Source organism: Borostomias antarcticus, assembly GCF_949987555.1.
Source record: "Borostomias antarcticus genome assembly, contig: scaffold_232, whole genome shotgun sequence".
NCBI classification, from domain to species: Eukaryota; Metazoa; Chordata; class Actinopteri; order Stomiiformes; family Stomiidae; genus Borostomias; species Borostomias antarcticus.
The window spans coordinates 99,403-111,902 of NW_028175499.1; the positions used below are offsets into that span (position 1 = coordinate 99,403).

The 12,500-nt window shown below is 46.8% G+C and overlaps 1 protein-coding gene across 1 annotated transcript in view; it reads left to right on the top strand.

Annotated features, from left to right (window-relative positions):
- Positions 1-12,500, top strand: part of LOC311329520 (kidney mitochondrial carrier protein 1-like) — a gene marked incomplete at its 3' end in the record, with an annotated part of 20,582 nt that overhangs the window by 2,137 nt on the left and 5,945 nt on the right. The window contains exons 3-4 of the mRNA XM_084463358.1: positions 3,904-3,989; positions 5,594-5,689. Of these exons, the coding sequence (XP_084319484.1) occupies positions 3,904-3,989; positions 5,594-5,689 (182 nt within the window). The remainder of the gene's footprint in view (positions 1-3,903; positions 3,990-5,593; positions 5,690-12,500) is intronic.

Sequence of the window (12,500 nt, forward strand, 5' to 3'; positions counted from 1 at the left end):
CAGAATGATCTCTTCACCAAGGGAGTTATAATAGCAACTCTACCTGGGGGGGCGTGCTTGAACATTACTCCAATGACACACTAAGAACTCACATGGTGTCTGTGTGTGTGTCTGTGTGTGTGTCTGTGTGTGTGTGTGTGTGTGTGTGTGTGTGTGTGTGTGTGTGTGTGTGTGTGTGTGTGTGTGTGTGTGTGTGTGTTGACCTACTTGTTCTGAGAGTGGAGAAAGCACATACACACTCCTACAAAGCAACACCGGCTTTCAGCTCGTCCTGTACCGTGGGTTAGGGTTACCTGGGTTACCGTGGGTTAGGGTTACCTGGGTTACCGTGGGTTAGGGTTACCTGGGTTACCTGGGTCTTATTATGTGACATCTTTTGAATACTTTGGCAACTGTTCATGGTCTCTCTCTCCTCCAGGATACTGTTCATGGTCTCTCTCCCCTCCAGGATACTGTTCATGGTCTCTCTCTCCTCAGGATACTGTTCATGGTCTCTCTCCCCTCAGGATACTGTTCATGGTCTCTCTCCTCCAGGATACTGTTCATGGTCTCTCCCCTCCAGGATACTGTTCATGGTCTCTCTCTCCTCCAGGATACTGTTCATGGTCTCTCTCCCCTCCAGGATACTGTTCATGGTCTCTCTCCCCTCAGGATACTGTTCATGGTCTCTCTCCCCTCAGGATACTGTTCATGGTCTCTCCCCTCAGGATACTGTTCATGGTCTCTCTCTCCTCCAGGATACTGTTCATGGTCTCTCTCCCCTCAGGATACTGTTCATGGTCTCTCTCCTCAGGATACTGTTCATGGTCTCTCTCTCCTCCAGGATACTGTTCATGGTCTCTCCCCTCCAGGATACTGTTCATGGTCTCTCTCCTCCAGGATACTGTTCATGGTCTCTCCCCTCCAGGATACTGTTCATGGTCTCTCCCCTCCAGGATACTGTTCATGGTCTCTCTCCTCCAGGATACTGTTCATGGTCTCTCTCCTCAGGATACTGTTCATGGTCTCTCCCCCCTCAGGATACTGTTCATGGTCTCTCTCCTCCAGGATACTGTTCATGGTCTCTCCCCTCCAGGATACTGTTCATGGTCTCTCTCTCCTCCAGGATACTGTTCATGGTCTCTCTCCCCTCAGGATACTGTTCATGGTCTCTCTCCCCTCAGGATACTGTTCATGGTCTCTCCCCTCAGGATACTGTTCATGGTCTCTCTCCCCTCCAGGATACTGTTCATGGTCTCTCTCCCCTCAGGATACTGTTCATGGTCTCTCTCCTCCAGGATACTGTTCATGGTCTCTCCCCTCCAGGATACTGTTCATGGTCTCTCTCCTCCAGGATACTGTTCATGGTCTCTCCCCCCTCCAGGATACTGTTCATGGTCTCTCTCCTCCAGGATACTGTTCATGGTCTCTCTCCCCTCCAGGATACTGTTCATGGTCTCTCCCCTCCAGGATACTGTTCATGGTCTCTCTCCTCCAGGATACTGTTCATGGTCTCTCTCCTCAGGATACTGTTCATGGTCTCTCTCTCCTCCAGGATACTGTTCATGGTCTCTCTCCTCCAGGATACTGTTCATGGTCTCTCCCCCCTCAGGATACTGTTCATGGTCTCTCTCCTCCAGGATACTGTTCATGGTCTCTCCCCTCCAGGATACTGTTCATGGTCTCTCTCCTCCAGGATACTGTTCATGGTCTCTCCCCCCTCCAGGATACTGTTCATGGTCTCTCTCCTCCAGGATACTGTTCATGGTCTCTCTCTCCTCCAGGATACTGTTCATGGTCTCTCTCCTCCAGGATACTGTTCATGGTCTCTCCCCTCAGGATACTGTTCATGGTCTCTCTCCTCCAGGATACTGTTCATGGTCTCTCCCCTCAGGATACTGTTCATGGTCTCTCCTCCAGGATACTGTTCATGGTCTCTCTCCCCTCAGGATACTGTTCATGGTCTCTCTCTCCTCCAGGATACTGTTCATGGTCTCTCCCCTCCAGGATACTGTTCATGATCTCTCTCCTCCAGGATACTGTTCATGGTCTCTCTCCCCTCCAGGATACTGTTCATGGTCTCTCCCCTCCAGGATACTGTTCATGGTCTCTCTCCTCCAGGATACTGTTCATGGTCTCTCTCCTCAGGATACTGTTCATGGTCTCTCTCTCCTCCAGGATACTGTTCATGGTCTCTCTCCCCTCAGGATACTGTTCATGGTCTCTCCCCTCCAGGATACTGTTCATGGTCTCTCTCCTCCAGGATACTGTTCATGGTCTCTCTCTCCTCAGGATACTGTTCATGGTCTCTCCCCTCCAGGATACTGTTCATGGTCTCTCTCCTCCAGGATACTGTTCATGGTCTCTCTCCCCTCAGGATACTGTTCATGGTCTCTCCCCTCCAGGATACTGTTCATGGTCTCTCTCCTCCAGGATACTGTTCATGGTCTCTCTCCCCTCAGGATACTGTTCATGGTCTCTCTCTCCTCAGGATACTGTTCATGGTCTCTCCCCTCCAGGATACTGTTCATGGTCTCTCCCCTCAGGATACTGTTCATGGTCTCTCCCCTCCAGGATACTGTTCATGGTCTCTCCCCTCCAGGATACTGTTCATGGTCTCTCTCCCCTCAGGATACTGTTCATGGTCTCTCTCTCCTCAGGATACTGTTCATGGTCTCTCTCCTCCAGGATACTGTTCATGGTCTCTCTCCCCTCAGGATACTGTTCATGGTCTCTCCCCTCCAGGATACTGTTCATGGTCTCTCTCTCCTCCAGGATACTGTTCATGGTCTCTCTCCTCCAGGATACTGTTCATGGTCTCTCTCCCCTCAGGATACTGTTCATGGTCTCTCCCCTCCAGGATACTGTTCATGGTCTCTCTCTCCTCCAGGATACTGTTCATGGTCTCTCCCCCCTCCAGGATACTGTTCATGGTCTCTCTCTCCTCCAGGATACTGTTCATGGTCTCTCTCCCCTCCAGGATACTGTTCATGGTCTCTCTCCCCTCCAGGATACTGTTCATGGTCTCTCTCCCCTCAGGATACTGTTCATGGTCTCTCTCTCCTCCAGGATACTGTTCATGGTCTCTCTCCCCTCAGGATACTGTTCATGGTCTCTCTCCCCTCCAGGATACTGTTCATGGTCTCTCCCCTCCAGGATACTGTTCATGGTCTCTCTCCCCTCCAGGATACTGTTCATGGTCTCTCCCCTCCAGGATACTGTTCATGGTCTCTCCCCTCCAGGATACTGTTCATGGTCTCTCTCCTCCAGGATACTGTTCATGGTCTCTCCCCTCAGGATACTGTTCATGGTCTCTCCCCTCAGGATACTGTTCATGGTCTCTCCCCTCAGGATACTGTTCATGGTCTCTCTCCTCCAGGATACTGTTCATGGTCTCTCTCCTCCAGGATACTGTTCATGGTCTCTCCCCCCTCAGGATACTGTTCATGGTCTCTCCCCCCTCAGGATACTGTTCATGGTCTCTCCCCTCAGGATACTGTTCATGGTCTCTCTCCCCCCTCCAGGATACTGTTCATGGTCTCTCTCCCCTCAGGATACTGTTCATGGTCTCTCTCTCCTCCAGGATACTGTTCATGGTCTCTCTCCTCCAGGATACTGTTCATGGTCTCTCTCCCCTCAGGATACTGTTCATGGTCTCTCCTCCAGGATACTGTTCATGGTCTCTCTCCCCTCCAGGATACTGTTCATGGTCTCTCTCCCCTCCAGGATACTGTTCATGGTCTCTCTCCCCTCCAGGATACTGTTCATGGTCTCTCTCCCCCCTCCAGGATACTGTTCATGGTCTCTCTCCCCTCCAGGATACTGTTCATGGTCTCTCTCCCCTCAGGATACTGTTCATGGTCTCTCTCTCCCCTCAGGATACTGTTCATGGTCTCTCTCCCTGGTCTCTCTCCCTGCTTTCAGATGAGACGCTGTTGACCAACGTGGTGTGTGGTGTTGTGTCTGGAGTTCTCTCCTCTTCCATAGCCAACCCCACTGATGTGCTGAAGGTAAAGCACACACACACACACACACACACACACACACACACACACACACACACACACACTCACACACACACACACACACACACACACACACACACACACACACACACACACACAGTTGTAGTCACACGTAACATCAACAGGTTTAGTTTGTTGTGAGTGTGTCTGTTACTCCCTAGATTATCCCAGATAAGGTCACAGGGGTGTGGTTCTTGGCAGCGCACCTCTTGAAGTGGGGATTCACTGAGGTGTGTGTGTGTGTGCGTGTGTGTGCGTGTGTGTGTGTGTGTGTGTGTGCGTGTGTGTGCGTGCGTGTGCGTGCGTGTGTGCGTGTGTGTGTGTGCGTGTGTGTGTTTGTGCGTGCGTGTGTGTGTAGGGGTTGACCGCAGGCTATTACAGGAGTGTGCAGTCATGTGCTACTGAGACTATGAAGCCAAGTCCTGATACACACACCCTGTTCCCCAGGCCAACGGCTCCCATGAAGGGTTTGTCAGAGTTAGAAGCCTCTAATACTACCAGGCAAGTTCAACATGCCCAGGATAGAGTTTCCTTAGCTGGCTTCACTTTGCCAAACAACCACAAGTTAGCATGCTGATGTATCCCGGTAAAAAGTGAAGCGCTGTCGTGACACTGGAAACCCTCGGGGTTAAACCTGAAGTGACCTCGCTGACCCCAAATCCTGCTTCCATCATCCAGCCCCCAGGACCAGGCGGGTTGGTTAAAAACAGTTTGTAGGCAGGGTGACGTGGTGACAGTGTTGTTCAGATCGGTGGGGTGACGTGGTGACAGTGTTGTTCAGATCGGGGGGTGGGGTGACGTGGTGACAGTGTTGTTCAGATCGGGGGGTGGGGTGACGTGGTGACAGTGTTGTTCACATCGGGGGGTGGGGTGACGTGGTGACAGTGTTGTTCACATCGGTGGGGTGACGTGGTGACAGTGTTGTTCACATCGGGGGGTGGGGTGACGTGGTGACGGTGTTGTTCAGATCGGGGGGTGGGGTGACATGGTGACGGTGTTGTTCAGATCGGTGGGGTGACGTGGTGACGGTGTTGTTCAGATCGGTGGGGTGACGTGGTGACGGTGTTGTTCAGATCGGTTGGGTGACGTGGTGACGGTGTTGTTCAGATCGGTTGGGTGACGTGGTGACGGTGTTGTTCAGATCGGTGGGGTGACGTGGTGACGGTGTTCAGATCGGTGGGGTGACGTGGTGACGGTGTTGTTCAGATCGGTGGGGTGACATGGTGACGGTGTTGTTCAGATCGGTGGGGTGACGTGGTGACGGTGTTGTTCAGATCGGTGGGGTGACGTGGTGACGGTGTTGTTCAGATCGGTGGGGTGACGTGGTGACGGTGTTGTTCAGATCGGTTGGGTGACGTGGTGACGGTGTTGTTCAGATCGGGGTCATATCCCCCCCAGGCTTGAAACCAGTTCCCACAGATGATCATGTAGGCCTGTCTGAGGCGTGTAAATCTCAACCTCACAAACTTGGTTGTGACCCACATTCCATAGACACTGTACACTTACTCCATGCGCGTGTGTGTGTGTGTGTGTGTGTGTGTGTGTGTGTGTGTGTGTGTGTGTGTGTGTGTGTGTGTGTGTGTGTGTAGATCCGTATGCAGGCCCAGGGCAGTGTGATCCAGGGGAGCATGATGGGGAACTTCATCAACATCTACCAGCAGGAGGGAACCCGTGGCCTCTGGAAGGTAGGAGGAGAGGAGGAGGAGGAGAGGAGGAGGAGGAGGGGAGGAGAGGAGGAGGAGGGAGGAGAGAGGAGGTGGAGGAGAGAGGTGGTGGAGGAGAGGAGGAGGAGAGGAGGAGGAGGGAGGAGAGAGGAGGTGGAGGAGAGGAGGAGGAGAGGAGGAGGAGGGAGGAGAGAGGAGGTGGAGGAGAGGAGGAGGAGAGGAGGAGGAGGGAGGAGAGAGGTGGTGGAGGAGAGAGGTGGTGGAGGAGAGAGGAGGTGGAGGAGAGGAGGAGAGAGGAGGGGAGGAGAGAGGGGGTGGAAGGGAGGCAAGGCAAGTTTATTTGTAGAGCACATTTCAGCAACAAGGCAATTCAAAATACTTTACATGAGACATTAAAAGCATCAAGACAAAGTGCAACACATAAAAGGACATTTAAAACAAAATGCAGGAAAAATAAAATACAGGAATTAAAGTTACAGTGCAGTGTATGAATGAATAATTATTTCATTTAATAAAAAGCAGCGGAAAAAAGGGAAGTCTTCAACACATCAGTCTCACTCACACTGGCCCTCATTAACCCTAACCCTAACCCTACATATAACCCTAACCCTACATATAACCCTAACCCTACATATAACCCTAACCCTACATATAACCCTAACCCTAACCCTACATATTCTGGCCCCTTACTCTTCTGGCCCCTGTAGTTTACAGCATGGCGATACGAAATACGGCCAAAACTACAAGTTTCTGTGACTCGTCCAATAACAACTCTTCCCTCTTCATGGACAGATCCCGGAAAACCATCTTGCATTTTACTATTGTTAGGCTGCATAGTCTAAGACTATTGTTAGGCTGCATAGTCTAAGACTATTGTTAGGATGCATAGTCTAAGACTATTGTTAGGATGCATAGTCTAAGACTATTGTTAGGCTGCATAGTCTAAGACTATTGTTAGGCTGCATAGTCTAAGACTATTGTTAGGCTGCATAGTCTAAGACTATTGTTAGGCTGCATAGTCTAAGACTATTGTTAGGCTGCATAGTCTAAGACTATTGTTAGGATGCATAGTCTAAGACTATTGTTAGGATGCATAGTCTAAGACTATTGTTAGGATGCATAGTCTAAGACTATTGTTAGGCTGCATAGTCTAAGACTATTGTTAGGCTGCATAGTCTAAGACTATTGTTAGGCTGCATAGTCTAAGACTATTGTTAGGCTGCATAGTCTAAGACTATTGTTAGGATGCATAGTCTAAGACTATTGTTAGGCTGCATAGTCTAAGACTATTGTTAGGCTGCATAGTCTAAGACTATTGTTAGGCTGCATAGTCTAAGACTATTGTTAGGATGCATAGTCTAAGACTATTGTTAGGCTGCATAGTCTAAGACTATTGTTAGGATGCATAGTCTAAGACTATTGTTAGGCTGCATAGTCTAAGACTATTGTTAGGCTGCATAGTCTAAGACTATTGTTAGGCTGCATAGTCTAAGACTATTGTTAGGCTGCATAGTTTAAGACTATTGTTAGGCTGCATAGTCTAAGACTATTGTTAGGCTGCATAGTCTAAGACTATTGTTAGGCTGCATAGTCTAAGACTATTGTTAGGCTGCATAGTCTAAGACTATTGTTAGGCTGCATAGTCTAAGACTATTGTTAGGCTGCATAGTCTAAGACTATTGTTAGGATGCATAGTCTAAGACTATTGTTAGGATGCATAGTCTAAGACTATTGTTAGGATGCATAGTCTAAGACTATTGTTAGGCTGCATAGTCTAAGACTATTGTTAGGCTGCATAGTCTAAGACTATTGTTAGGCTGCATAGTCTAAGACTATTGTTAGGCTGCATAGTCTAAGACTATTGTTAGGATGCATAGTCTAAGACTATTGTTAGGCTGCATAGTCTAAGACTATTGTTAGGCTGCATAGTCTAAGACTATTGTTAGGCTGCATAGTCTAAGACTATTGTTAGGATGCATAGTCTAAGACTATTGTTAGGCTGCATAGTCTAAGACTATTGTTAGGATGCATAGTCTAAGACTATTGTTAGGCTGCATAGTCTAAGACTATTGTTAGGCTGCATAGTCTAAGACTATTGTTAGGCTGCATAGTCTAAGACTATTGTTAGGCTGCATAGTTTAAGACTATTGTTAGGCTGCATAGTCTAAGACTATTGTTAGGCTGCATAGTCTAAGACTATTGTTAGGCTGCATAGTCTAAGACTATTGTTAGGCTGCATAGTCTAAGACTATTGTTAGGCTGCATAGTCTAAGACTATTGTTAGGATGCATAGTCTAAGACTATTGTTAGGCTGCATAGTCTCAGTCGTCTCAAAATGAAAGCGAAATTACTCCCCAAAAACCTGTTTACCCTGTTAATCAAGACCCAGGGTCTGTTTATTGCCATGTATATGGTTCTCACACACTAGGAACCTGTATATGGTTCTCTCACACTAGGAACCTGTATATGGTTCTCTCACACTAGGAACCTGTATATGGTTCTCACACACTAGGAACCTGTATATGGTTCTCACACACTAGGAACCTGTATATGGTTCTCACACACTAGGAACCTGTATATGGTTCTCACACACTAGGAACCTGTATATGGTTCTCACACACTAGGAACCTGTATATGGTTCTCTCACACTAGGAACCTGTATATGGTTCTCACACACTAGGAACCTGTATATGGTTCTCTCACACTAGGAACCTGTATATGGTTCTCACACACTAGGAACCTGTATATGGTTCTCACACACTAGGAACCTGTATATGGTTCTCACACACTAGGAACCTGTATATGGTTCTCTCACACTAGGAACCTGTATATGGTTCTCACACTAGGAACCTGTATATGGTTCTCTCACACTAGGAACCTGTATATGGTTCTCACACACTAGGAACCTGTATATGGTTCTCACACACTAGGAACCTGTATATGGTTCTCACACACTAGGAACCTGTATATGGTTCTCACACACTAGGAACCTGTATATGGTTCTCTCACACTAGGAACCTGTATATGGTTCTCTCACACTAGGAACCTGTATATGGTTCTCACACACTAGGAACCTGTATATGGTTCTCACACACTAGGAACCTGTATATGGTTCTCACACACTAGGAACCTGTATATGGTTCTCACACACTAGGAACCTGTATATGGTTCTCACACACTAGGAACCTGTATATGGTTCTCACACACTAGGAACCTGTATATGGTTCTCACACACTAGGAACCTGTATATGGTTCTCACACACTAGGAACCTGTATATGGTTCTCACACACTAGGAACCTGTATATGGTTCTCTCACACTAGGAACCTGTATATGGTTCTCTCACACTAGGAACCTGTATATGGTTCTCTCACACTAGGAACCTGTATATGGTTCTCACACTAGGAACCTGTATATGGTTCTCACACACTAGGAACCTGTATATGGTTCTCACACACTAGGAACCTGTATATGGTTCTCACACACTAGGAACCTGTATATGGTTCTCACACACTAGGAACCTGTATATGGTTCTCACACACTAGGAACCTGTATATGGTTCTCTCACACTAGGAACCTGTATATGGTTCTCACACTAGGAACCTGTATATGGTTCTCTCACACTAGGAACCTGTATATGGTTCTCACACACTAGGAACCTGTATATGGTTCTCACACACTAGGAACCTGTATATGGTTCTCACACACTAGGAACCTGTATATGGTTCTCACACACTAGGAACCTGTATATGGTTCTCTCACACTAGGAACCTGTATATGGTTCTCTCACACTAGGAACCTGTATATGGTTCTCACACACTAGGAACCTGTATATGGTTCTCACACACTAGGAACCTGTATATGGTTCTCACACACTAGGAACCTGTATATGGTTCTCACACACTAGGAACCTGTATATGGTTCTCACACACTAGGAACCTGTATATGGTTCTCACACACTAGGAACCTGTATATGGTTCTCACACACTAGGAACCTGTATATGGTTCTCACACACTAGGAACCTGTATATGGTTCTCACACACTAGGAACCTGTATATGGTTCTCTCACACTAGGAACCTGTATATGGTTCTCTCACACTAGGAACCTGTATATGGTTCTCTCACACTAGGAACCTGTATATGGTTCTCACACTAGGAACCTGTATATGGTTCTCACACACTAGGAACCTGTATATGGTTCTCACACACTAGGAACCTGTATATGGTTCTCACACACTAGGAACCTGTATATGGTTCTCACACACTAGGAACCTGTATATGGTTCTCACACACTAGGAACCTGTATATGGTTCTCTCACACTAGGAACCTGTATATGGTTCTCTCACACTAGGAACCTGTATATGGTTCTCACACACTAGGAACCTGTATATGGTTCTCACACACTAGGAACCTGTATATGGTTCTCACACACTAGGAACCTGTATATGGTTCTCACACACTAGGAACCTGTATATGGTTCTCACACACTAGGAACCTGTATATGGTTCTCACACACTAGGAACCTGTATATGGTTCTCACACACTAGGAACCTGTATATGGTTCTCACACACTAGGAACCTGTATATGGTTCTCACACACTAGGAACCTGTATATGGTTCTCTCACACTAGGAACCTGTATATGGTTCTCTCACACTAGGAACCTGTATATGGTTCTCACACACTAGGAACCTGTATATGGTTCTCACACACTAGGAACCTGTATATGGTTCTCACACACTAGGAACCTGTATATGGTTCTCACACACTAGGAACCTGTATATGGTTCTCACACACTAGGAACCTGTATATGGTTCTCACACACTAGGAACCTGTATATGGTTCTCACACTAGGAACCTGTATATGGTTCTCACACACTAGGAGCCTGTTTATGGTTCTCACACACTAGGAACCTGTATATGGTTCTCACACACTAGGAACCTGTATATGGTTCTCTCACACTAGGAACCTGTATATGGTTCTCACACTAGGAACCTGTATATGGTTCTCTCACACTAGGAACCTGTATATGGTTCTCACACTAGGAACCTGTATATGGTTCTCTCACACTAGGAACCTGTATATGGTTCTCACACACTAGGAACCTGTATATGGTTCTCACACACTAGGAACCTGTATATGGTTCTCACACACTAGGAACCTGTATATGGTTCTCACACACTAGGAACCTGTATATGGTTCTCTCACACTAGGAACCTGTATATGGTTCTCTCACACTAGGAACCTGTATATGGTTCTCACACACTAGGAACCTGTATATGGTTCTCACACACTAGGAACCTGTATATGGTTCTCACACACTAGGAACCTGTATATGGTTCTCACACACTAGGAACCTGTATATGGTTCTCACACACTAGGAACCTGTATATGGTTCTCACACACTAGGAACCTGTATATGGTTCTCACACTAGGAACCTGTATATGGTTCTCACACACTAGGAGCCTGTTTATGGTTCTCACACACTAGGAACCTGTATATGGTTCTCACACACTAGGAACCTGTATATGGTTCTCACACACTAGGAACCTGTATATGGTTCTCACACACTAGGAACCTGTATATGGTTCTCACACACTAGGAACCTGTATATGGTTCTCACACACTAGGAACCTGTATATGGTTCTCACACACTAGGAACCTGTATATGGTTCTCACACACTAGGAACCTGTTTATGGTTCTCACACACTAGGAACCTGTATATGGTTCTCACACACTAGGAACCTGTATATGGTTCTCACACACTAGGAACCTGTATATGGTTCTCACACACTAGGAACCTGTATATGGTTCTCTCACACTAGGAACCTGTATATGGTTCTCACACACTAGGAACCTGTATATGGTTCTCACACACTAGGAACCTGTATATGGTTCTCACACACTAGGAACCTGTATATGGTTCTCACACACTAGGAACCTGTATATGGTTCTCACACACTAGGAACCTGTATATGGTTCTCACACACTAGGAACCTGTATATGGTTCTCACACACTAGGAACCTGTTTATGGTTCTCACACACTAGGAACCTGTATATGGTTCTCACACACTAGGAACCTGTATATGGTTCTCACACACTAGGAACCTGTTTATGGTTCTCACACACTAGGAACCTGTATATGGTTCTCACACACTAGGAACCTGTATATGGTTCTCACACACTAGGAACCTGTATATGGTTCTCACACACTAGGAACCTGTATATGGTTCTCACACACTAGGAACCTGTATATGGTTCTCTCACACTAGGAACCTGTATATGGTTCTCACACACTAGGAACCTGTATATGGTTCTCACACACTAGGAACCTGTATATGGTTCTCACACACTAGGAACCTGTATATGGTTCTCACACACTAGGAACCTGTATATGGTTCTCACACACTAGGAACCTGTATATGGTTCTCACACACTAGGAACCTGTATATGGTTCTCACACACTAGGAACCTGTATATGGTTCTCACACACTAGGAACCTGTATATGGTTCTCACACACTAGGAACCTGTATATGGTTCTCACACACTAGGAACCTGTTTATGGTTCTCACACACTAGGAACCTGTATATGGTTCTCACACACTAGGAACCTGTATATGGTTCTCACACACTAGGAACCTGTATATGGTTCTCACACACTAGGAACCTGTATATGGTTCTCACACACTAGGAACCTGTATATGGTTCTCACACACTAGGAACCTGTATATGGTTCTCACACACTAGGAACCTGTATATGGTTCTCACACACTAGGAACCTGTATATGGTTCTCACACACTAGGAACCTGTATATGGTTCTCACACA